This window comes from Mus caroli, chromosome 1 (assembly GCF_900094665.2).
Source record: "Mus caroli chromosome 1, CAROLI_EIJ_v1.1, whole genome shotgun sequence".
NCBI classification, from domain to species: domain Eukaryota; kingdom Metazoa; phylum Chordata; class Mammalia; order Rodentia; family Muridae; genus Mus; species Mus caroli.
The window spans coordinates 153193385-153217540 of NC_034570.1; the positions used below are offsets into that span (position 1 = coordinate 153193385).

The 24156-nt window shown below is 45.9% G+C and overlaps 2 protein-coding genes across 2 annotated transcripts; one reads left to right on the forward strand and one right to left on the reverse strand.

The window, feature by feature from the left end:
- The first annotated feature begins 5025 nt into the window (after positions 1-5025).
- On the forward strand, positions 5026-15679 carry Myoc (myocilin). The gene is made up of 3 exons (XM_021172857.1): positions 5026-5695; positions 13526-13651; positions 14427-15679. Exons 1-3 carry the CDS (start codon positions 5134-5136, stop codon positions 15209-15211), a joined length of 1473 nt encoding a protein of 490 aa, XP_021028516.1. The 5' UTR covers positions 5026-5133; the 3' UTR covers positions 15212-15679.
- Positions 15680-20403: 4724 nt separating this feature from the next.
- LOC115030840 (myocilin opposite strand protein-like) lies at positions 20404-24095 on the reverse strand. Its single transcript, XM_029475680.1, has 3 exons — positions 24026-24095; positions 22997-23129; positions 20404-20668 (listed from the first exon to the last, which is right to left on the reverse strand). Exons 1-3 carry the CDS (start codon positions 24093-24095, stop codon positions 20404-20406), a joined length of 468 nt encoding a protein of 155 aa, XP_029331540.1.
- Between the last annotated feature and the right edge of the window lie 61 nt (positions 24096-24156).

A 24156-nucleotide genomic window follows, 5' to 3' on the forward strand; every position in this document is an offset into this window, starting at 1 on the left:
TGTCTCATTGTTTTGAAGTCTTGTATAGATAAACTAGTCTATTATTTATTTCTGTCCTTGTGCCTACAATAAATTGCCCATTCCCAGTTATGACTTTTAGTTATCAGGATTCCTAACCTAGAACGAATGTTTTCCTTGGTCATAAATTTGTTCCAAGCCTGCTTTCTTTTCCCTAGTGCAATTAGCCCATGACACATGAAGGTTTACAGAGCTTTATTTGTGGCTTTTCTTCTATAGAGGGCTTGAGAATATTTGTATCAATTTAGGAATTCTATAAACTTATTAACAGGAATTATGAAATAATCAGTTCATCTACATAGCATTACTACATGAAAGTAAATCTTCATATTGATTCTGCAGGAAATCTACCCAACAGTGTGGGCTGCTGCCCAGAAATCATTAAGCTATGTGATAGTGGCAGGAAACCATTAGGCTATTGGATATCAGCAGCAAGAGGCATTCCTGAGATGGAGTCTCTAAGGACTCTACACCTCAGAGCACACACATCACAGTCATGCAAAATGTCATGCCATCTCTAGAAAACTCACTTACTTGCCAAAGCCTTTCCTAGATGACTTCTGACATCCATCCATTCAACCATGCAGTCCATTGAAAGTTTATTGGGTAACCAGTCGTGATAGTATTACAAACTGTACAGAATCTAGGATCACCTGGGAGACAAGCCTCAAGACACACCTATGGGGGATTACCTAAATTGGCTTATCATCATGCCTATAGGGGATTATCTTGATTAGATTGATTGAAGTGAGAAGGCCCACTATTGGTGGTACCATTCCCCAGGTTGGGATCCTGGCTGCATACAAAGAGGAAAGAGAACTAAGCACAAGCAAGCATTCATTGTTCTCTGATTTTTCTTTTGCTTTGTATTTATTTATTTATTTATTTATTTATTTATTTATTTATTTATCTGAGACTGTCTCAGTAGGTAGACCTGGCTAGCCTGGATATGTATATATCAAGCTATCTGAGAATGCACAGAGATTCATCTGCCTCTGCCCCCTGACTGCTGGGATTAGAAGCATGCACCACCATGATCAGCTGTTCTCTGCTTCTCAGTTGTGGATGTAATGTGCTCAATTGCTTTAAACTCCTGTCTTGACTTCTTTGGCATGATGAATTATATCTTTAAAGCATAAGCTAAATTAGATCTTTTCTCCCTTAAGTTGCTTGCGTCCAGCTATTTTATCAGCAACAGTAAAAGAAAGAAAATCATCAGTATTGGTGTATCATTTTGTGTGTGTGTGTGTGTGTGTGTGTGTGTGTGTGTGTAGCCCACAAGTCTAAACCCACTGCTAAAGGAGGGGAAGCAAATACAATCCTGAGTGGTTATGCAAGACACTCCTCCTGAATAATGTCACCTCCCTGGAGGGCCTGCTGCCTCCACTTCTCCAGGAATGCACCCTCCAAACTTTTTCAATAATAACTGGACTGCAGCTGACCTGACACACCCCATGAGCATCTTCCTGGCACATCTGAGCTGGAGACTCCCTGGCTCCTGGCTCCTGGCTCCTGGCTCCTGGCTCCTGGCTCCTGGCTCCTGGCTCCTGGCTCCTGGCTCCTGGCTCCTGGCTCCTGGCTCCTGGGCTTCTGACTCCTGGTTCCAGAAGGGATATGGAGATGAAATATAGTTTAACTGAACATTTGGAGTGGCCAGTGTTTCCTTAGTGGGAAAAGAGTCTCTGTGTCCAGAAATCCAGGAGGTGAGGTCTGCAGGGAGTGGGGCCGCTGGTCTGCCAGGAGTGACAGGAAGGTGAAAAGGGTTAGGTTAAATCTCACCAGATGTCCATGGCTGTTGGTGGAGTAGGGAGGCTCCTGTTTCTCCCACAGAGCCCTTTTCTGTGCTTAGAGGATAATGGTTCTATCTTATGAAAGGATGCAGTTTCATGAAATCATTTGCTAAAAGCTCAAGGGTGCTGTAAGTTTCCCAGCACTGAAGGCTTTCATTTACTGGGCATAGAGGAAGCAAGGTCATTTCTTAGCACATTGGCTCAAGGGAGAAGTGACTGACGTGTCTCCTGACTTTGAGACATGGTAGGTAGTTTCTCTGACTTGGCTGATGTGAAAATGTGAAGCTTGGGAATCAGGTTTTCCTTCTGGCTGGGCCTTTCATTAGCTGTGTGACCCTGAGCAAGACTCTCCTTCCCTGACTTTAGTTCTGCTCACCTCAGAGGGCCGCAGCCCCAGTGTTCTGTGTGAAGGAGAAGCTGAGAGCTGGCAGGAGGCTGAGCTCACATCACTGGGCGGCGAGGAGGTGATGGTTGGTTGATGGAGGCAGAAGAATGTGGATGCTCCATCAATCCCTACCTGTCATTGTAGGGCAGGGGGAGTTGCAGGTAGAGAGCCAGAGTGACTGAAGAAGCATATAAAATAACAAGAGAAACTCCCATGTCCTTCCCCTAAGCATATATACCTGCCAGGAACCAGGAAGAGAGCAGAGAATGGCTGGCTGGCTGTACCAGGTATCCACAAATGGGGCTGGAGTGAGTGGAAATGCCAGGGACTGTTGTCCATTCCACCCCTGGCCAGGACCCACACAGCTGAACAAGGGCTGCAATGATACAGACTAGCATGCAGCTTACGGGCAATGAAGAGAGATGGATGGTGAGTGAAAGAGGCAGAGATCAACAAAGGACAACGCCCACTGACTGTAAAGGCCAGGGCAAGCATGGATGGTGGGTCCCAAGCTGTGCTGTGGAGGGAAAAATTGACTGAAGTCAGGAGCCCTACCCTAGAATTGTGTTCTTCCTGCAGAAGCCAAGCAGTCCCTCTTGGTTACATTTCCTTTCCCAGAATTCTTTTCTTCTATGCAGCTGGCAAGACAAGAATCATCTTAGTCCTTTCAGAAGAAAGAAATTTTCCTAAGAGTAAAAGCAAATAGATTTGAACCTCATTCCTGCTGACTGTGTGATTGTTTTGTTTTTGTTTTGTTTTTTAAATCATTTTCAATGATCCTGATTTATGAAATGAGAACAGCACTTGTTTAGTCAGCAGTAAACAAGAAGTCATTTTGACATCTCAGGCTCAGGTTTACTTTAGAAATCCTGAATAACAATAACAGCTTAGGAGGCAGGGGAGACTCCATTGTGCCAGGACTTGCCAGGCAAGAGTGGCCACTTTAGTTTGATGGCCAGTACCAATATTGAAAGCCAGGCACATACCAGTAATCCCAGCTTTGGGGAGGCAGAGACTGAAGGATACCTGGTACTTGTTGGCTGGCCAATCTAACCAAATCGGTGATCCCCAAGCTCAGCGAGAGAATCCGTCTCAAAAAAACAAAGTGGAGAATGAAAGAAGACAACACCTGGCATCAGCCTCTGGCTGACACACACACATCTATACACATAAGTGTGCACCCACCCAGGTGAACGCAGATGCACACATACCCTACCCACACAAGAATGGATTTAGAGCAAGAGGCACTTGCTCAGTCTTCAGGCGAATCTGCTAGGGGACATCAGAGAAATTTATCACACAGATATCGTAAATGCTGTTATTATTAGTATCTGAGAACCAAGTTGTTCAAATGCAAATGTTGCTCTAAGGTACCCATGAGGGGGCAGTGAGGGGGCTGAGAGGGGGGGGTGTTTAGTGAGCAGGCCTTACAGACCAAGGTCAGTCCCTAAAGCCCATGCCAGGAGGAGAGAACTGGACCCCAAAAGTTGTCCTCTGACCACAACACGGCATGCATGGCCCATGTGCGCTAATATACCCCCCCATATGAGCAGAGCATACACCAGTAAGTAAACATTTATAAAGATGCTCATGAGGCTTCCACGCACACACTGACTTATGTGAACTTCTGACAAGCCTTGGTACTTGGTACTTGGTTCTCCTGCTTGGTTTTGTTTTTTTTTTTTTTCATTTATCTTATTTTTTTATTTGGAGGAAGGGGTGTGTGTGTGTGTTGTTGTGTTGTTGACAGTTTCTTTTTTTAAGAGAAGTCTCATTCTACTGCCCAGTTGTTCTTGAACTCTTTTTGAGACTTAACAATCCCCTTACATTGCATTCAGAGTAGTTGGCTCTCTTTGAAAAGGTAGTATTATCAGGTTACAGCCCATGAATTTGAATTAGTAAGTAAACTAAACCTCTATTTTCACAACCTTCTCACTCAGTCACTTCATCTCCTCATGGATAGCTACCTAAACCTAAAGTTATGATAACAATACCTGTATTTTCATCCCTATGTTACAGTTGATACAGGTTTCATGAAATACTGTGTATACTCAAACGTACTTTAAAATTAAACCTTATGTTGAATATCTTATGTAGCATACACTTCAGGCATTTAAATATTTTCATATTGCTACCTAAATAATGTGTTTCTTTGATTCCTTACATTTTATACGTTTGGAGTTATCTTTCAGAGGTGGGCACACAGGTTTCACTCGTAGGGTTTTGGGGGGCACACTCATCATAAAACCTGGTCCAGAGCATTGGCACAGGTTCCTGAGACAAGAGGCTGTGGTTAGGGAGCTTTTCTGAGGATGTTCACAGGCTTATTCTAAATCTAGGGCAACATCATGTTCTCGTCCCCTCTGTAGGAACCAGGAGCCTGGAGGCATTGGGCTCTCCTTTGGACTCTTCTTTGTCTCTGCTACAGGGCATGTCCACTCAGGCATGTCTGTCTCCCTAGTTCCTCATGCTGGTCCAGAGCAGGGTTCAGTGAAACACAAAATAGACTTATATCCCTGTTCAAACGAGCACACAACCAGCTTCTCCTGTCAGATGAGGTGGGCATATGTTCACATGCACACACAAATAGACTAGAAACTTAGGGGTTATTATTGGGATATGGGGTACATGCACGGGGACTTCTAAAAAGAAAATAAATTCAAAATAGCCTCCGGCACTTTGTTTTTAAGACTCTTGCTGGCCGTGTGAGTGTGATCCTCCTATCCCCCCATGGCTGGTCCAACCCAGCTTCATGTGATCACCTCTCCCTCCCTCCACACAGGGCTGGGTCCCCAGGATATATAAACGTCTTTGGACTTCAGGCTTGAGCCAGCAGGGCCACCCATCCAGACACCTTACAGGAGAACTTTCCAGAAGAAACCTCACCCAGCCTCCACACTGCTGTCCTTCTGTGCACACTGCTGCAGCTGTGGTCCCAAGATGCCAGCTCTCCAGCTGCTGTTTCTGGCCTGCTTGGTGTGGGGAATGGGGGCCAGGACAGCACAGTTCCGAAAGGCCAATGATCGGAGTGGCCGATGCCAGTACACCTTCACTGTGGCCAGCCCCAATGAATCTAACTGCCCAAGGGAGGATCAGGCCATGTCAGCCATCCAAGATCTTCAGAGAGACAGCAGCATCCAGCATGCAGACCTAGAGTCCACCAAGGCCCGGGTCAGATCCCTGGAGAGTCTCCTCCACCAGATGACCTTGGGCCGAGTTACTGGGACCCAGGAGGCCCAAGAGGGGCTGCAGGGCCAGTTGGGTGCCCTGAGGAGAGAACAGGACCGGCTGGAGACCCAAACCAGGGATCTGGAGGTAGCCTATAACAATCTCCTGCGAGATAAGTCGGCTTTAGAGGAAGAGAAGAGTCAGCTGGAACAAGAGAATGAAGATTTGGCCAGGAGGCTAGAAAGCAGCAGCCAGGAGGTAGCAAGGCTGCGGAGGGGCCAGTGTCCTCCCACCCAGTACCCCTCTCAGGACATGCTGCCAGGCTCCAGGGAAGGTAAGAGTGCAGAGTGGAGTGGCCACCTGACCCAGAAGGTAGCAAGTTTGCTGGTGACCCATTACAGGACCCTCAGGCTTCTCCTTCTGTTTTGTCTTTTCTCTCAGAAACTGCAAATCCAGCATGCAATAGGTTCATCAAGGAGAGCAAAGCAAACACTTTTGCATGCTTCTAGCAAGTTGGCTCCTTGTTTAGGTCAGTGGATCTGAGCTCTTGTGCCCAGTCACGACAAAATGATCACGGCCCACAGCCAAATGACCAACATGGGGCCAGGTGGCAGATACATAGGATGAATAATCAATAGAAAATGGCTTGCTGTGCCCTTGGATAATTCATTCTTTTTCAACCTTTGCTTAGAATTTGCGATTCCTACCAAAATGACCCCCTATTTATGAGATGCCAAATGATTTGTGCAATGAAAACTGGTTGTTTATTATATTATTGTTATTATTATTACTGCTGCTGCTGCTGTTGTTATTAATGTATTTGGTTTTTCGAGACAGGGTTTCTCTGTGTTGTCTTGGCTGTCCTGACTGTCTTCCCTCTATAGATTAGACTGGCCTTGAACTCAAAGATCTGCCTGCCCTTTGCCCCTGAAGCACCAGGATTAAAGGTAGGCATCACCATGCCTGGTGGTGTTTTATTTTTTTAATCTCTTACCTTGGTAAAGAAAGAGGAAACAATTTCTCTCTCAGGTCCCTTGGTGTGTGGCTATGGAAATTTTGACTTTTGTTGCTGAATCAAAGAATATCTGCTTTCAGGTCACCAAAAAAATTCTGCAGTGGCCCTTCTCACAAACGCCCTTTTCTGTTTGTTCCGGCTCCTGCCTGGAGATGGGTATTCGGGTGCACTGAGAGATGGGCACATTATTTTGGACAGTTAAAAGACAGTATTTGTGCCAAGTTTTATGAGTGTTTTGTTCCCAAATAGTTACTTGTTTCATGAACACGCACACTCAGTTGTAGGAAGTCTGGGCTCCTTAAAAGTGTCAGTGACAAGCACCAAGGGAATGGAGGGGAAAGGTTCATTTTAAACAAAGGAGTCTAAGAAACCTGGTAACCAAACACGTGGGTGTCCTCCATCAGCTCTCCGTGGTCAGGTGACAGTGTAGTTATGAGGGAGACTCTCCTAAGCATGTGCTCAAGTTCCTTGAACCGAACTGTCAGTGCAAGGAGCGTGATCTCAAGGGCCCTACCACCTTCTTGGGGTTGAAAGCCTCCTGGTGTTTACCTTCCTTGCTGGTGCTGGCTTCTGCTTTTACAGCCAGCTTGTGTCTTCTATCGCACGTTCTCTTCCTCCTATTAATGAATTCCTAGTTAAATATTTATATTTAAGCTGGAAGAAATACAGTTCCACATTGGACCACAGAGGAAAGTCGAGGTCCTAAGTGGCTAAGGGGCTGAGGGCTGCCTAAGACTTCATCTGGTCTCTGAAAGGACAGATGGGGAAATATCGTCACTAAAAGGTACACGCCAATTTCAGGCTTGAAGTTACACTCTCAACAACAACAACAACAAAAACTATGTAATGTTATATACGTGGAGTACATGTATGCACATGAAAATAGAGGCAATGCTTTAAAATGTTACTGTCTTGTGGTCTTTTAGTTTAAAGGACATACCTGGCCTTGGGAATTTATTTGCTGTGTTCTCTAATTTTATTTCCATCCCCCTTTCCAGCTATTCTCCTTTTGACATAGGCCCACAGCCCATTATAACGAACTTCGAGTGTGGGTGTCCTTTTCTATAATGGAGCATTAACAGGCCAGGGATTGCATGAGGGCAGAACAGATAACTGGACAGGAACCTTGAAAGTATTTAGCCGTGGGCTCATTTGTGTACATGTGAGAACTGCGGCCAGAGAGATTGCCACCTAGTCTACGAACAGCACTGTGAGAACTAGAATTCTGCCTTTTCTAAGAGTTGATGACATTCATGATCTCTACTGTCTTCAAGTTTGTAGACCTTAAAAATGTCAAGAGAGCGCCAGGTGGTGGTGCTGCATGCCTTTAACCCCAGCCCTTGGAAGGCAGGGGTAGAGAATCTCAGTGAGTTTAAGGCCAGTCTGGTCTATAGAGCAGGTTCCAGGACAGCCAAGGCTATGCAAACAGTCCATGTTTGGGGCGGTGGAGGGATAAAAAGTCAAAGAGCTATAGAAATACCTGGAATAAAATCCATTTCCAGGCCCCAGGCTTGGAAGTCAGCAGTATTCTGAGGGTCTGGAACTCAAGTGGCAGGAACTGAGGTATGAAGACCTTGGGTATGGGTCTCAGTAGACAAAGGCAGGGTTGAGAAGACAGACTTCTTCTTACCCACCACACAGTTCAAACTGTCACCACCACTTTAGCATGGAATTGTTATATAGAAAAATAGCCTCCTCAGAATCAATCACTCATGTGGATTTCAGCATGAGCAACTACACAAATGTAAACAGAAGTACTAGTCACCCTAAAGACGTAATACAAGAGCAGTTCCCTCTGAGACTGAGGAGTTAGACCCAGACATCAATGAGGGTCTGTGAGCAAGTAGTTTACATGGGCCCTGAAGCCAGGAAAAGAAATGGGACACTATGGAGAGTGGCACAGGGAATGAAACTAGGAAGGGAGGGGAGCCATCAAATTGATTGCCACATGTGATATGTTTATAAAAAGACAAAGGGGGGGGGGAAACATGTTCTATGGAGGTGTGGTGAGGAATGGGGAAGGGGGTGCCTCTCTGCAGGCCCATGGTAAGGCATCCCTTCCCCTGTGAGACCAGCCACAGGATGGTATAGTATAGAACAGAGTTTATTCAGGGTATGGGGAAGAGGGTAGTAGAGGCAGAGAAAGAGAGAGTAGAGAAGTAGAGGAGTAGAGGAGTAGAGGAGTAGAGGAGTAGAGGCTGGCCCCCTCTCATGGGGAGAGAGAGGGGGGAAGGGGCAAGGGGACAGAGTGGGAGCAAGAAGGCAAGAGACCAAGAAGAGGGCAAGCAGCCAGGTAACTGTGGGGTGGAGCTTAGACAGAATGCTAACAAGTGAAACAAAAGCTCAGCTCCAGGGAACACTTATCCCTGGACTTGACAGTCCTTCATCTATGAGAAATAAGATGCCAGACTGGTCCTCACAGTCAGAGAAGCTTGGGCAGGAAGCTGATACCTCTTAGAGTCAGGTTGCCATAACAACTACTGGGGGAAAATGGACAGGAATGGACGGGTTATCATGGTAATCAGTCATGAGAGGAGGAAGCAGCCTGGGCCATTTCTGACAAAGTGGCCACCCAAGCAATGGACTGTAATTGTAATGTTTTCCTCTGGTTGAGTCCTACCATTGTGTGCTGATGTCATGCAGTCATTAAGAACCTGGGCCTGTACTTAATATATAGTCTCTGTAGCACACACAATGGATCTAGTGATAGTATCTAGGACAATTGACAACCAGGCTAATAGCTAAACTTTCTTTCTCTGAAGTATTTGTGTCAACCTGAAAATATCATGACATTGCTTTAACCTATTCTCTTCATTTAAATAATACTATATTTTCAAAGTAATAGAAAATATTTACAAAAATCTGTCATTTGAATTTGCATGCAAATTAGTTAATAATTTAACTGGCCCATGGGTCCCACTCCACTACAGTATGAGGTTAAGGACAGAGCAGGCAGAGAGTCTCAACAAATTTTCACAATAGAGGAATGAATCTCAATATCATTAAAGACAAAAATAAGCAAAAGGCATGAAAGCTTCAAATATCTGATACAATACAGATATTATTTTCCACAATCATTTGTTTTCCTTCTATATTCAAAATTGAGTGCTAGTGGTTTTAAACATTAAAAAAAAAATCAGTTTGGACATTTTCAGGATTATTTGCTCATGGTACTATATAATCTTCAAAAACAACCTGACATGTTTGTACAGCTCAGAATGCTGGTGTTCAGAGAGGTTGATTCATTTGTCCAAAGTCCCCCAGCTGGGACATAGTGGAACTAAAGGAAACTACCACTTCTGGCTCAGCCCGGCCCCTTTTCCGCAGAGCTTCCCTGCTTCAGCAGGCTTTGCCAGATGGCTCTCCTCTGGGAATCTGAATGCTGCCAGCAGCTCCTGGCTGAGAGGACTACAAAGCCACCAGGAGTTTCCTAATCCAACCACCACACCTGCCAAGTGGAAATGGGTCAAGTGGTCTCTGGAAGGCTTTCCTTGACGGTCTGTCTGTGTGACTACTGCTCTTGTTTACCACAAGGAGAGTGTGTGAGGTGTGGTTCCCTGTAAAGAGCAAGGGAAGACAGAAGAGAGCTAGAGCTGAGGCCTCCTGTGCCGAACCTCGGTGTGGGTCTCGGTGGGACCAGGATGGCAACACAATCCTATACTCCTGTGCATCTGCCTCTCTGACAGATCTGATGGGTGTGGGTATGCTAAGCCATCATCTAGAGCCTGAGTTCTGCCCCAGGACGAGGTCATTCTACAAGAGTTCATTGGCTCTCCTGCAGACTCTAGCTACTCTCTGGGCCCAGTGAAGGTGCAGAAGCCACTCAGTACATCAATCCAGGGAAGTTTAACAGAAGGAATTATTATAATTTCTTTTACTGACAGATTTTTTTTATAGAATATATTCCGATTTTCCCTCCTGTTCCTCCTTCTTGTTCCTGCCTCCCCTCTCATCCAGATCCATCTCCTTTCTGTCTCTCTTTAGAGAACAAACAGGCATCTAAAGAAGAAGAATAAAATAAAAAGACAAAACAAAATTAAATCAGAATAGGACAAAATAAAAAGCAGAAAGAAAAGAGCCCAAGAAAAAGACACAAGAGGGCTGGAGAGATGGCTCAGCGGTTAAGAGCGCCGACTGCTCTTCCAAAGGTCCTGAGTTCAAATCCCAGCAACCACATGGTGGCTCACAACCATCCATAACAAAAATCTGATGCCCTCTTCTTGAGTGTCTGAAGACAGGTACAATGTACACACATATAATAAATAAATAAATAAATAAATAAATAAATAAATAAATAGACACAAGAAATAGATACAAATTCAGAAACACACATTCGGGAGTTCCAAAACACTACCCAACTGGAAGGCATAAAATATATGAAAAATATATACAGGGGAAAGCCCTGTTGCAATACTTTGGGGCAAGGAAATACTAAAGACACCATTGAGCTCACTTTCAGTTGGCTGTCTACTGCTTGGCATGTGGCCTTTTCCTAAGAGGAACTGGTTTCCTCAGTGAGACTCCCCTGGAGAAAGTGATTTACTTGTAAGTGGTTTTCAGTTGGATATTCTGCATTAGAGATGGGACATGGCCCACTTCTCAGCTCTGGGATGACATCTGGTGCAGACCTGTGCAGGCCCTGTGTATGCGGCCTCAGGCATAGAGTGAACTGTGTGACTTCGTATGTGAGTTAGGCTTCTTGACTTAGTGATCCTTGCTTCCTTGGTGTCCTCCATCCCCTTTGGCTCTTGCGCTCTTTCTGCCTCCTCTTCTGCAGGGTTCCTGAGCCCTGAATGGAGGGATCTGATGGGGACACCCCCTTAAGGGTCGAATGTTACAAGGCTTCTTATGCTCTGCACATGGTCAGGCCGTGGGTGTCTATTGTTCCCGTCTGCAGCAGGAGGGAGCTTCTCTGAGGACGGCTGAGCGAGGCACTGATCCTGAGTATAGCAGGCTGTCATTAGGAGTCATTTTACTGCTGGCTTCCTTCTGTAGAGTAGTAGTGTTAAGTTTCCCCCTGGCTCCCTGGGCTATCAGGGAGGGTTTAGGGGCTGTCAGGTTTAATCAAGTAGAGTCAGGTATGTGTTCCACCTCAGGGAGTGGGTTGTAAATCAAATATTACTTGGCTCTTCCCACAAACTTTGGGCTATCATTGGCTAGCAGATCTTGCATGCAGGACATCATTGTAAATCAAAGGGTTTATAGCTGGCTTGATGTTTATGGTTCTCTTTGGTAGAGTGCACAGTACCTTCTGGTACCAAGAACACCAGCCAGTAGGGGTGAGGGCCCAGCTTACCTTCTCCTTGTTCAATAAGTTGTATAGGTAATACTCTTAGCAATAGGACCTTGTCATCCATTTGTGGAGAGCCACCTATAACCTTTGCAACAACCTGAGTTGTTTGGGGGTTCACATGGGACCCCTTTCGCCAACAACTCATTCCCAGTCATGAAGCTTCATTTGGTGATGTGAGATGTTCGCTTGGGGCTGTCTCTTCTGCTAATTGGCAATTTAATTTACATCCCCTTCGTATATGTGTGTAATTTAGGAATCTTCTGATCTATTAGGTCCCCTAAACAACTCATCAAATGGCTGTTCATTTTAGCTCCTCGTCCCTGTATTTCCTTCCTTAACCCCCCACTTCCCGTCCCCTCCCAGATTGACCCTCCCCACACCCCTTCCCCCCATCCAGCCATAACTATCCATTCTACTTTCACTCCTGTCCCTCCCTGATAGTCCTTTACTCTATACCTAACCACAGAGAAAATTATTAATGATGGTGAGAAAGCAAATGTAACAAACTCCATATGTAAGTAACTTCCAAATGGCAGTCTGGGGTTTCAGGGGTATGGGTAGGACTGGCAGACTTGAAAAGACTTCAAGACCTCCTAGGGAAGGGACACTCTGCCTATTCAAGAGCAGATGGTACTGTTTGTCCTGGCCTCAGCTGTAAAGGCAGATGGGGACCCATAGCACTGCATGGAGGAATCCTGAAGCATATGGGATGGTCACATTCAGAACACAGGGGTCTCCGGCAGCAACTCTGAGTTTCCTTATGGAATGTGTACCACAAGGCTGACATTTCAGAGGAACCCCATGCAAGGCTAGGGCCCTCCCAATGTCCTCAAGTACATGTGACAGGAAGCCAAGGAAGAACTGCAGACATGATTTCACTGTAGCGCCCTCTACTGGGATAGTTCGACAGTGCTCACTTCTACGGAGCACTTATAGAAAGGAGCATCCAGATGTGAGAGCCAAGACATTTGTGTGCAGCTGACAGAGCCCCTAACCCCAAAGTGGAAGAGTCACAAATGCCAAGACTTCCGAAGACAGTGGGTCAACTCCCAGCCTTCACACTTGCTAGCTGTGAGACCTTGGTAGATTCCCCACCCCTCTGACCTTTGCTTTCCTCGTTTGCTGACGAGGGTAATAGAAGTTACTTTCAGGGCTGCTGTGGAGAGACGGGATAAACACAGGGCAGAGCACACATTAGTGGTGACGGTAGACAGGTCACTAGGTCAGGCAGCACAGTACTAAAGCCCAACTTCAGTCTCTGAAACTTTAGAGGCAGCACGAGGCTAACGATCACTGGTGATCATCTTTCCACACACATGTACACACATGCACCCTTCTTGGCATCGGTGTCAATCCTTCAGCTATCTTCAGGGAAGTTATCCATGAAGATGCCTTACCTCATCAGTTTACATAATTATGTCCAATGAAAATAGGAATATAGTTGAAAACCAAATATTGATCTGTTCTTCCAAGATATTTACATGTGGAAAGGAAAACCCCTTAGGTTGCAGTGAAGATTTAGCTTTGAAACTCAAGCATCTAAGAACTTGCTATTACCTGTCTTCTATTCCTTGAAGCCATACTTTACCAACCATCAACTTTTGAAGTGGAAATTATGTAAATCACATTATGCTTACAGAGGGCTGTGCAATGTATTATTTGTAAGCTTTTTAATTATGCCAATTTCTCCCCCAGTGAGACCATCACCCTAGTTCCAATGAGCTACCAATGTGGTTCAGTCATGTTACATCTTCAGATATCAAGTATTTGGGAACATATCAAACATCACCCTCCACAGAGTCCGTTCTTGTGCCCTTTCTACTCCAAGTGCCATTTTTTTCTTTCTTTGAATACAGTCTCTCAGTGGAATTTGGACACGTTGGCCTTCCAGGAATTGAAGTCAGAGTTAACTGAGGTTCCTGCTTCCCAAATCTTGAAGGAAAATCCATCTGGCCAACCCAGGAGCAAAGAGGGAGACAAAGGTATGAAGTTAGACTTCTCCCTTTTGAGCCTACCTGGCCTCTCCCTCTCCCTCTCCCTCTCCCCCTCCCCCTCCCCCTCCTTGTCTCCCTGTGTGTGTGTGCGCGTGTGCATGTGCGTGTGTGTGTGTGTGTGTGTGTGTGTGCATGTATACCTTGCTCTGTGTTCAGTTCGGAGAGAGCAACTGTTCACCCAGAAGAGAAGACAGGTGACTCCCCAGAGGCAGAGTAGGGGAGAAGGAAGCTGAAACCTGTCTGCTGCCTTTTCTAGACATATGTACAGGAAGCTAACCTTGGAGGGCTAGGTATATACTAGAGATCATTTCAGCATGTCTGTTACAAAAAGTATTTTTCTGACCTTTGTCTATCAAGGAAAAGAGCATTTGTGCCTCAAAAAAAAAAAAGTGTTCCATGGAAATATGGCTGCTGTTTCCAGAAAATAACATTGACTGTTTTATTAGCAATCCCTGCTAACACTGAAGTCTATGTAGAGGCTAACACGGAAGGGTATGTTGAGGGGATACAACACCCTCACACAGACATACATGCAGGCAAAACACCAATGCACACAAAAGAAAAACAAATGAGAAAGTCAAGGCTCACAGAGCTAAGTACCTCACTGGTCGCATGGTCAGTGGGTAGCAGGGTTCAGAGGTCAACCCACTCTGTCTCTGCTTTCTCTGTTTTGCCACTACTGTCCAGTCTGCAGTCTGTATTTGGAAGACTTATAGATACTAAATACATGGCAAATCTTTTTTTTTTTTTTTTAATTCATCAGGATGTGGAGTGCTAGTCTGGGTAGGAGAGCCAGTCACCCTGAGGACAGCTGAAACAATCGCTGGCAAGTATGGCGTGTGGATGAGAGACCCCAAGCCCACCCACCCCTACACCCAGGAAAGCACTTGGAGGATTGACACAGTTGGCACAGAGATCCGCCAGGTGTTTGAGTACAGTCAGATAAGCCAGTTCGAGCAGGGCTATCCTTCCAAGGTCCATGTGCTCCCTCGGGCACTGGAGAGCACAGGTGCTGTGGTGTATGCGGGGAGCCTCTATTTCCAGGGGGCTGAGTCCAGAACTGTGGTCAGGTATGAGCTGGACACAGAGACCGTGAAGGCAGAGAAGGAAATTCCTGGAGCTGGCTACCACGGACAGTTCCCGTACGCGTGGGGTGGCTACACAGACATTGACTTAGCTGTGGATGAAAGCGGCCTCTGGGTCATCTACAGCACAGAGGAAACCAAGGGGGCCATAGTCCTCTCCAAATTGAACCCAGAGAACCTGGAACTTGAGCGTACCTGGGAGACTAACATCCGTAAGCAGTCTGTGGCCAATGCTTTTGTTATCTGTGGCATCTTATACACGGTGAGCAGCTACTCTTCAGCCCGTGCAACCGTCAACTTCGCCTACGACACTAACACGGGGACCAGCAAGACCCTGACCATCCCATTCACGAATCGCTACAAGTACAGCAGTATGATCGACTACAACCCCCTGGAGAGGAAGCTGTTTGCCTGGGACAACTTCAACATGGTCACCTATGATATTAAGCTCTTGGAGATGTGAGGAGCCTCTATACCCACCAACAAAGGCGGGAAAAGGTGAAGTTCCGGGCTCCCAGGTGAAGCAGCTGCCAGCAGAGGCAGCCAGATGCAGGGAGTTTCTCCTCCTGCTCAAGATTTTGTTTATCTGGGTCAATGTCGCTCCCCTCTAACTGACACATCTTCTGGACTTGTACAGTCGCATATACTCTGTTCTCTTCTGTCAGCTTTCAAAGGGCTCTTTTAAAAATCACATAGTGTAGCAGGCCAGAGGAAAAACTAGAAGTAAGGCTGTTTCTTTGTGAAACCATTGCTTATGGTTATCATAAGCCTTGCGAGGCAGCGGAGGTTTTGCGGAGCAACCGCTCCTGTGGTTAGAACTGCTCCTGCCGAAGGTGTATTTACTCCAGCGGGCTTCTAGTGCTACAGATACAGCGTGTGGTTGGGTGGTACGTAAACCCTTTGCCCTGTGAAATAAAGTTATCTTACATGATGTTGCTGTCCTTGAGATCTGTGGAAATTTTTGCTCAAAAACACGGATTCCAGAGTGTGCCTTGCCTCTGGGTTGGATAATATGGCAGCCAGATGTTACAGGCGTATGGGCGCAGGTGTGGGAGTGTCTGTCTGTCTGTCTGTCTGAGAGGCTTGTGCCTGTCTTTTCCTGTTTTGTCCATGATGACAATAGGTCAACAGTGGGCTACACAGCTTCCCACAGCTTCCCACCTCATCTAACTGTATTGTTGCCTCTTTCTGAGCAATCTTGGGGTCTTTCCCTCAACCTACCCACGTTCCTAGATTCGTTTTAGGTTTATCTGTTGTTACAGATACTAGACTTTTTTTTTTTTTTTTTTGAGACAGTGTCTCCAAAATCCCTGGCTGTCCTGGAACCCACTCTATAGAACAGGCTGGGCTCAAGAGGTCTGTCTGCCTCTGCCTCCAGGGCCCTGGTGTTAAAGGTGTGCACCATCACATCTGGCCCAGGGACTATATTTTAAAGTCATAGCTCTCACATGAGCAAACTTTATAGAGCTTCTCTTGAAATGGTAAAAGTGGTGACAACACACATATAATAAAAACAGCCAGTGTGACCATTTAAAAACGGCTACACGTGCTATAGAGTGTGTGGTCAGAGGACAATGTAAGGGAGTCACTTTCCTCTGCCTAAGATGTGGGACCTGGGACTGAACCTAAGCAGTCAGCCTTAGTTGACAAGAGCTTCTATGGGCTGAGTCATTTTGAGTGTACATATAGGCGCTATTAAATGGTTTTGTGCCAACCATCACCACATATGGGGAACTCTTTCCATCATACCAAAACTAAAGCGGTCCACCCAGAAAATAACTCTGCTCCTTGTGCATGTGCATCCCCTGTGTGCCTGTGAGTATGTGTCTGTCTGTGCAGGTGTGGGTGAGAATGTGTCTGTCCGTGCAGGTGTGAGAATCAGAGGGAACCTGAGGCATCAGTCTTCAGTCACTACGTTCTTTTTTTGAGACATATTCTTACTAACCTGGTACTTGCTGAACTCCTGTCTTCTCCCTCAGTGCTGGGAACACCAGTACACCCCACTGTACTCAGCTTCTTAAATTTCCCATGGCTCCTTAGGGCAAACACCTTACAGACCACGCTATCACCCCAGAGCTTTTTGGGCACTGAGGTTAGCGTCCTTCTCTTGCGGTGTGGAGTGGTAGCATATCTCATCTTGCCAGTTCAGCCTGGACTTTCTCCCCATGGGTGTCTGCCGATTGCAGCTTCCCCCTCCCCCACGTCTGTGTCGGGTCTGCCATCACCACAGGGAGCATCCAGGCAGATCCCCAGTGTCTGTCACTAACACTCACATCTTCATTTCTGCTTCCACATCTGCCAGCCTCCACAGTCTGGCGTCTGGATCTCTCAGGTGCAGCGTTTGAAAGACAGAAAAGGAAAGGAAGGCTTTTACACCTCCATGACTCTCGGGGGCATCTCAGGAGTGGTCCTGAGGCAAAGGAGCATGGGTTCCCTTTGTTCTTTAGCTGCTCTTCCTGCTGTTTCTCCCAGGGGCCTGAGGAGCACCAGTCCCTCTGATTTCTGGTACATGCATAAGGTTTTTGTACACCACATTCACATAGTTGCAATATAATTTTACATATTTCAGGGTGACTTCATTTTGATTGGCCCATCACATAAGGATAGGTGAGGTCCCCACATTAGGCATTATGTAAATGCTTCAAAATTTTGGATTTTGGGGCATTTCAAATTCAGGACTGTTCAGCTTATATATTAAGATTAAGACTTGAGTCAGGTAGTAATGGCACACACCTTTAATCCCAACACCTGGGGGGCAGAGGCAGGCAGATCTCTGAGTTCGAGGCCAGCCTGGTCTACAGTGAGTTCCAGGATAGCCAGGGCTACACAGAAACCCTGTCTTGAAGAAAGCAAACAAACAAACAAAGAACAACAAAAGACTTCAACATAGGACTTGGAGGAATACAATTCAGCCTATAGCAACTGGGTTTTAATCTAAACCTTCGCTCAGATCCAAAGACCCAGAAGTCAGAAAGCAAGGACTCTTTCATCTGATCAGCTGCCAGGTATCCAAATGTGTAGAAGACTCACAAGAAATCTCTTTAGGTGATGAGAGAAATCTCAGCACACAAACAGGTGAGGAAATCCAGTCAGTCCAACTCCGCCCTGCCCAGGCTCCCTCTCTCTCTCTGTCAGGTATCCCCTAGCTTTGGGAAAGAAGAGAATGAAGCCAGATGGTCCTCCATTTCTGAATATTCTTATTAATTTCCATCTTGTTCCACATCTACAGTCAGAGTCCTAATAGAGCTCTTTGGAATCCACCTCCTCTCCCACCTCCTCTCCCACCTCCTCTCCCACCTCCTCTCCCACCTCCTCCCTCACCTTCTCCCTCCCCTCCTCCCTCACCTCTTCCCCACCTCCTCCCTTACCGCCTCCCTCACTTCATCTTCTACTATGTCTTGACTCACTTGAGTCCAGCCAACCCATCTAGCTTCCTTGTTGAACTTCAAATATGCCACGGATGCCTTCATCTTTAAACGTTCACCGTGGCTCTTCATTCCACCTTCAGCATCCACACACTTAACCCCATCACTGGGCTTTAATCTTTACTCAAATGTCACCTTTCTAACGAGGCATGCCCATTCAACTCCCCTAAAAAATCACAACCAGCCTACTGTTTCCTCAGGTGCAGATAATCTCCTTTATTATTTTATTTCTTACTTTAAATTTTCTTTTCTAGTTTAATCCCCCTGGTTTGTGATAGAATTTATGTTTTTAAGTTGTCAGTCTTTTTCTGCTGAAATGCAAACTCTATTGGGATAAAGACCAACCCACTCCTCCTACATAATAATGTGACACTAGGACACTGCTCGAATCACATAGCACATTCTCAGTAGTATTCATTGGACAAAAGAAGACCCGAGAATATGCTTAGAAACCAAATTAGAAATGAAACCAACACAGTAGTGAGTCTTTCCAACCCTCTCCTCTCTTTGATTTTAATCTCTGCTAGCAGTGTAACTGACCCTGGACCCTTCACTTCCCCTCTGTGGTATGTGCTAGAAATTTCTATAGTCTTCACATTCTCTATCTTCAAGATCCAAATTACTAGCCACAGGCAGCTACTGAACAATTGAAATGTGGGTGGCTGTGCAACATGTTTGTTTTCTTTGAATAATCTTATAGTCAAATGATCACACATATAACTAGTGGCTATATTATGGGACATCGAGGATCTGTTTTCTCACTTGACCAAGGATGAGTGAGAAAACACATTATCAAGTACTCTGATGACAATGACAAGTTTCAGTGTATACTCCTTTCCTGCCCAACACTGGAGCCAAAGTTCACAGAAGAGGACAGCCTTGCAGACTGTGGGTAGGAGGATCCAAACACTTTTGCAAAAAGAACTCTTTGAAGATGGAAATGAACTAAAAGGATGGCAGATAAGCACACTTCCTGAGTGAATCAGAACAATCATGTTCCTGGTGCCTTCAAAGCAATCAGAGAAGCCCTCTAAGTCATTAGAGGCCCTGTGGGGTCTCCTGAGGGGCCTGGGTGAGACATCCAAGAAGTGTACAGCTACTCACCAATCAGTTGCCTTTCTTCAAGGGTAATGTGTTTTATTATAGAGTTTAAAAACCACCCCAGCCTTCTACAAGTAAACTTTGAAATACTGACAATAACTTTCAAACTCCACAGCCCTAGTTAGGCTCAAGCTAGGAGTGCAAATAGCTTAGTATGAAAAGTTCGTAAGACTATGGAAGTGCTTGGCATAAGATTTGATAACCTCAAACATCTCAGCATTCTCTGGATCACAGATTTCTTTTAAGGTTTAGTTTTATAATTATTTATGTGTGGATAGATAGATGGATAGATAGATAGATAGATAGATGGATGGATAGATAGATAGATGGATGGATGGATAGATAGATAGATAGATAGATAGATAGATAGATAGATAGATAGATAGATAGATAGATAGAGTGTGCAGTCCTCTACATCTAGAATTACAGTCAGTTGTGAGTCTCTGTGAACGGGACTCAGGTTCCCTGGAAAAGCCACAAGTGTTCTTAACCACTGAGCCTTCTATTCAGCCCCAGATCTCAGACCTTTAGAGTCACTGCTATAAAGGCCTAGATTTTCAACTGGTTAGGATTTTATTATAAACAAGACCCAACAATTTAAAAAAGACTCAAATACAGCTGACAACCAGTCACAGTCTATACAGCATAGCCCCAATCAAAGAAAAAACCAAACACAGTCATCTCAGAGGCTCAGCTTGAAAACTCGTTATCTTGAAGTGTTATCAGTGGGGCACTAGTTTGGATGTGAACTGTCCCCACAGGCTCGTGTGTCTGACCACTTGGTCCCCAGATGGTGGCATTAGTGGGGAGGCTGTAGGGACTTCTGGAGATAGAACTTAGCTGGAGGAAGTGTCACTAGGAGACAGGCCCTGAGGTTTAGCCTGACCCTGCTTCCTGCCCTGCCTGTTTTGTCTAGTCTGCTGGGAGATGAACAAGCAGCTGTCCCACACTTGTGCACCGTGAAGGTAGCTACCTGCTGACACACCTTTCATGCCATGCTAAACTGTATCACCTCAGAACATAAGCCCAAATAAACCCTCCTGTCCTTCCTTAAGTTCTTCTGTCAGAACTTCTGTCAGCGGTAGGAAAGTTAACTAACATACAGGGCAAGCATTATTCAACCGTGGCTCTAGAGCACAGGAAGGAAGTCCAAGACTTCTGGGACAATCTTCAAAAGCCCACCCAGACACCCCAAATGAGTTCGTGTGTTGGCTCCTATGTCCACGCCCATTAAACTATTCAATTTGTACTTGCTTATGTCTGCAGCATCAGCTGGAGAAGGAGGGGGAGCAGGAGGCACCATGAGGTGGGCTTTGCTGGGAGACTCTTGGTCCATGCCCATGCTAGGGAGCATTTCCCCACCCTCGCCACTTTTCTTGGTGATGGTTTCATCTCTAGGAGGAAAAACACGTTAAATGTTATTCAAGTAAAGGCAGGATAGGGCCTGGTGGGATGGCTCAGTGGGTAAAGGCGCTTGCAACTAAGTCTGATTATCTGAGTTCAGTCCTTAGAACCCCCATGATGGTAGGACAGAACTACCACCTGAAAGTTGTCCTCTGATGTCCTCATGAACATCATGATGTGGGTGCAATGTGGGGCTGGGGGGAAGGGAGGGAGAGAGAGGGAGAGAGGGAGAGGGAGGGAGAGAGAGAGAGAGAGAGAGAGAGAGAGAGAGAGAGAGAGAGAGAGAGAGCAATCCAAGATGCCAATACCAGAACTACTTAATATTTTACAATTTTACAGGACATCCTTTGTTTATACCTTCATAGCTACCCACTTGCAAAAATGAGATAATTCAGAGTCTGCCCTCCTTGGAATGAACTTACTAGTCCCTGTTGGTCACCAAGAACCAATGGGGTACAATTCACTCTCTTCACCCTTAGATGAGTCTCTGATGATAAAAGCAATCTCTTTGCTTTCTTTTCTCTTCCCCACCAGGCTGCTCTTACTGAATTCTCCACTTGGCTTCCTTAGTCCTCAGGGCCCATCCTCCCTCAGGCTCATTTAAAGTTCATCTCCCTTCTGCCTGACTTTCTCCTCTTACAACCTGCTAGGGTTTCTCTTCCTCTACTGAGGTGTACTAGGGCTTTCCTGTCTCTCTCAGGTCCGGGCTAAGCCACGCAAGGGCATGGGATTGGCATATTAAGCTATTACAGGTTGGAACTGGGGCACCTGATCCCACTAAAGACAGCTCCCTCCTGTTGTTGAGAGGACTCGAGTGGAGCTGGTGCTGGGTAATGAGAGTGAGTTCTCAGACTGGGAGCACTGAGAGCACTGAGAGCAATACTGTACAGAAGGCCATCTTCAAACGTAAAAATGTCTGCTCCTCTGGTCAGTTATCTTGTAAGATTTCACAAGAATAGGATGTCCAGGTTTCTAACTGTCAAGGAGTTAGCACTGCCTTTGCCATATCCAAATTATTTCAACCTGAGGGCTCTTGGAAGAATTTTCTCTTTTTCGATTATCTCTCCTTTAAGGGTCATACAACTTCTAAACCCATTAAAGAAACTGCCATGGTATCATTTGCTAAAAACAAAGGACTCTTTCTGCTCCTTGCCTAAAAAACCTGACTGTGCCTCAACACAGTGAGGCCTACTGTGCCCCACTGTGCCTAGCTGGGTGACAATTTCAGTAGAGTCCCACCATTCTCCACAGAGATGCTATCCCCAAAGCTGACATCAGAGGCATACCAAATGAAGTAAATGAAACTTCAGGGAGAGCTGGGTGTGGGGGCACACAGGAGGTAGAGGCAGGGGGATCTCTGTGAGTTTGAGGCCAGCCTGGTCTACATAGTGAGTTCCAGGACAGCCAGAGCTACATAGTATAAAACCCTGTGTCAAAAAAACAAACACCGGGGCTGGAGAGATGGCTCAGTGGTTAAGAGCACTGACTGCTCTTCCAGAGGTCCTGAGTTCAATTCCCAGTAACCACATGGTGGCTCACAACCATCCATAATGAGATCTGACACCCTCTTCTGGAGTGTCTCAAGACAGCTACAGTGTATTCGTATACATAAAATAAATAAACAATTCTTAAAAACAAAAACAAATAACCAAACAGACCAAAACGGTGCCCAGTTAAATATGTAATTCAGAGAAATGGCCAATTTGTAGTATATCACACAGATGTATTTAAACTGAAAAACTTACTTAAAACTCAAATTCAAGTGAGGTTTCTGTATTTTATGTGCCAAAGCTACCATCAGAAGAATGTTCCTTGACAGATGAAGAGTCTTAGAGCTGAAACACTTCTATTACAGCACCAAAGACGAGCTGACTTAGTGGTATATAGGGCTGACTACCCAGACCTGAAGACCCGAGTTCAATCCCCAGAATATAGGTAGAGACAGACAGACTGAAGAACAGACAGACAGACAAGCAGGTGCACACACGCACATATGGATGTAAAAACAATACAATTTAAAGTAAAATAAATAAACAAACATGATCCCCTGCCCACAACAATTTGAAACCCACTCCACCATCAACACCAGGGCTAGACTCACAGAATACCATCACCTCTTCACAGTAGGGACTGTGAAGAAGTTCTGCCCCTCACAGCGGGTAGAAACTCGTCAGCTTTGCCTCTCAGGTGCAGCTAAGAAGGCAACGGATGAGTAAATTCACAGCATCCCTGCTTCCTACAGCTTCTGCCAACCTAGCTGAGGCTGAGCTGCCCTTCTCCTGCCTACCTGACAAGCAAGCTAAAGAACCTATGGGTACCTTGTGGCCATGGCTTTCCTACGCTTGTTGATCTCAGAGACCAGGTCAATGTTCTGGAAGTCAAGCTTGTCCATAGAGTTTCTTTGAACCATAGCTTCACTCGGTCCAATGGCGGGTTTTAGATACACTGCACCTGGGAAGCAGGAAATGGGTTCTGGGTGTCAGGCCACTCAGCTTGGTCCAGCTTGTTCTGCCCCGAAGAGGGCTCTCGTTGCCACATCTGTCAAGAGGCAGATATTCCTTCAAACCTGGATGAGGGAGGGGCCCCGGTCTCAGGGACCATTTAAACAACTCACATGTGCTTATTGCAACCACTAAATGAAGAAGCAGGTCAGCCGTAAGTGGCCCTGGTAAGGGAGAGGAAACGGGTTTGAAGAAGAGAATGGAGTCTCCCTAGATTGCTCAGTGGCCCTGTCTCACGAGGCTTCTCAACTATTGGTGCCAATCCAGGGGAACAGTATTTCCTTTCGGGGTTCTTTGGAGCTTGAAGACCTGTCTTCCCAGAGCCCATGCTGTCTAGAGGATGGGAAAGGGCTAAGGTAAAGCCGAGGCCCAGAGTTAGGTCATTTACACCAATGCCCATGGAGTTTAGACACCAGAGGGTTGGCACTGGTAACAGAAGTACCGGCGTACTCATGGGGCAGTGCCAGGTGCCACAGGGCAGCCTTTCCCACGAGTTTATTTGATAGCCACCACTTCTCGTGTATCATAATTGTCACAAGAGAAATGGGGCAAGTGACCAGGAGAGAAACTAGGGAGACTTCACCAGGATGTATGGAACCTGAACCCATGTCTATCTGATGTCAGAAATACCAGCTTTCCCTACAGCACAGGCAACCTGCACACACAACCTGCAGGTCCTGCCATCCTGCTTTGTCTTTCCTTAAGAGACAGGAGAGTCTGTACACAGTGCCCCACTCCAGTGGCCACACTGCTAATGTCACCGTGTGACTTTCAATAGCCTGAGTTCATCAGCCTGGGCTTCTGGCTGAACAGGTTGGTTCCTGTGGAAACAAACAATGAACTCACCTCTGAATCTCAGATCTGCTGGTGGATGGCCACTTCCACACTTAGTGGCTTTGCTAAGAAATGCTACCATTGCATTTGGTACCCACAGAACAGCTCTATCTCCTCAGAGAAGGAACGAGCCAACAAATGAC

Coding starts and splice junctions, on each gene's coding strand:
- Myoc (XM_021172857.1), top strand. CDS start 5,134: ATGCCAGCTCTCCAGCTGCTGTTTCTGGCCTGCTTGGTGTGGGGAATG. Junction 5,696..13,525: donor GCTGCCAGGCTCCAGGGAAG/GTAAGAGTGCAG, acceptor CTTTGAATACAG/TCTCTCAGTGGAATTTGGAC. Junction 13,652..14,426: donor GAGCAAAGAGGGAGACAAAG/GTATGAAGTTAG, acceptor TTAATTCATCAG/GATGTGGAGTGCTAGTCTGG.
- LOC115030840 (XM_029475680.1), bottom strand. CDS start 24,095: ATGGTAGCATTTCTTAGCAAAGCCACTAAGTGTGGAAGTGGCCATCCA. Junction 23,130..24,025: donor AGCAGATCTGAGATTCAGAG/GTGAGTTCATTG, acceptor CCTGCTTCCCAG/GTGCAGTGTATCTAAAACCC. Junction 20,669..22,996: donor AGGAAAGCCATGGCCACAAG/GTACCCATAGGT, acceptor TTTTCCTCCTAG/AGATGAAACCATCACCAAGA.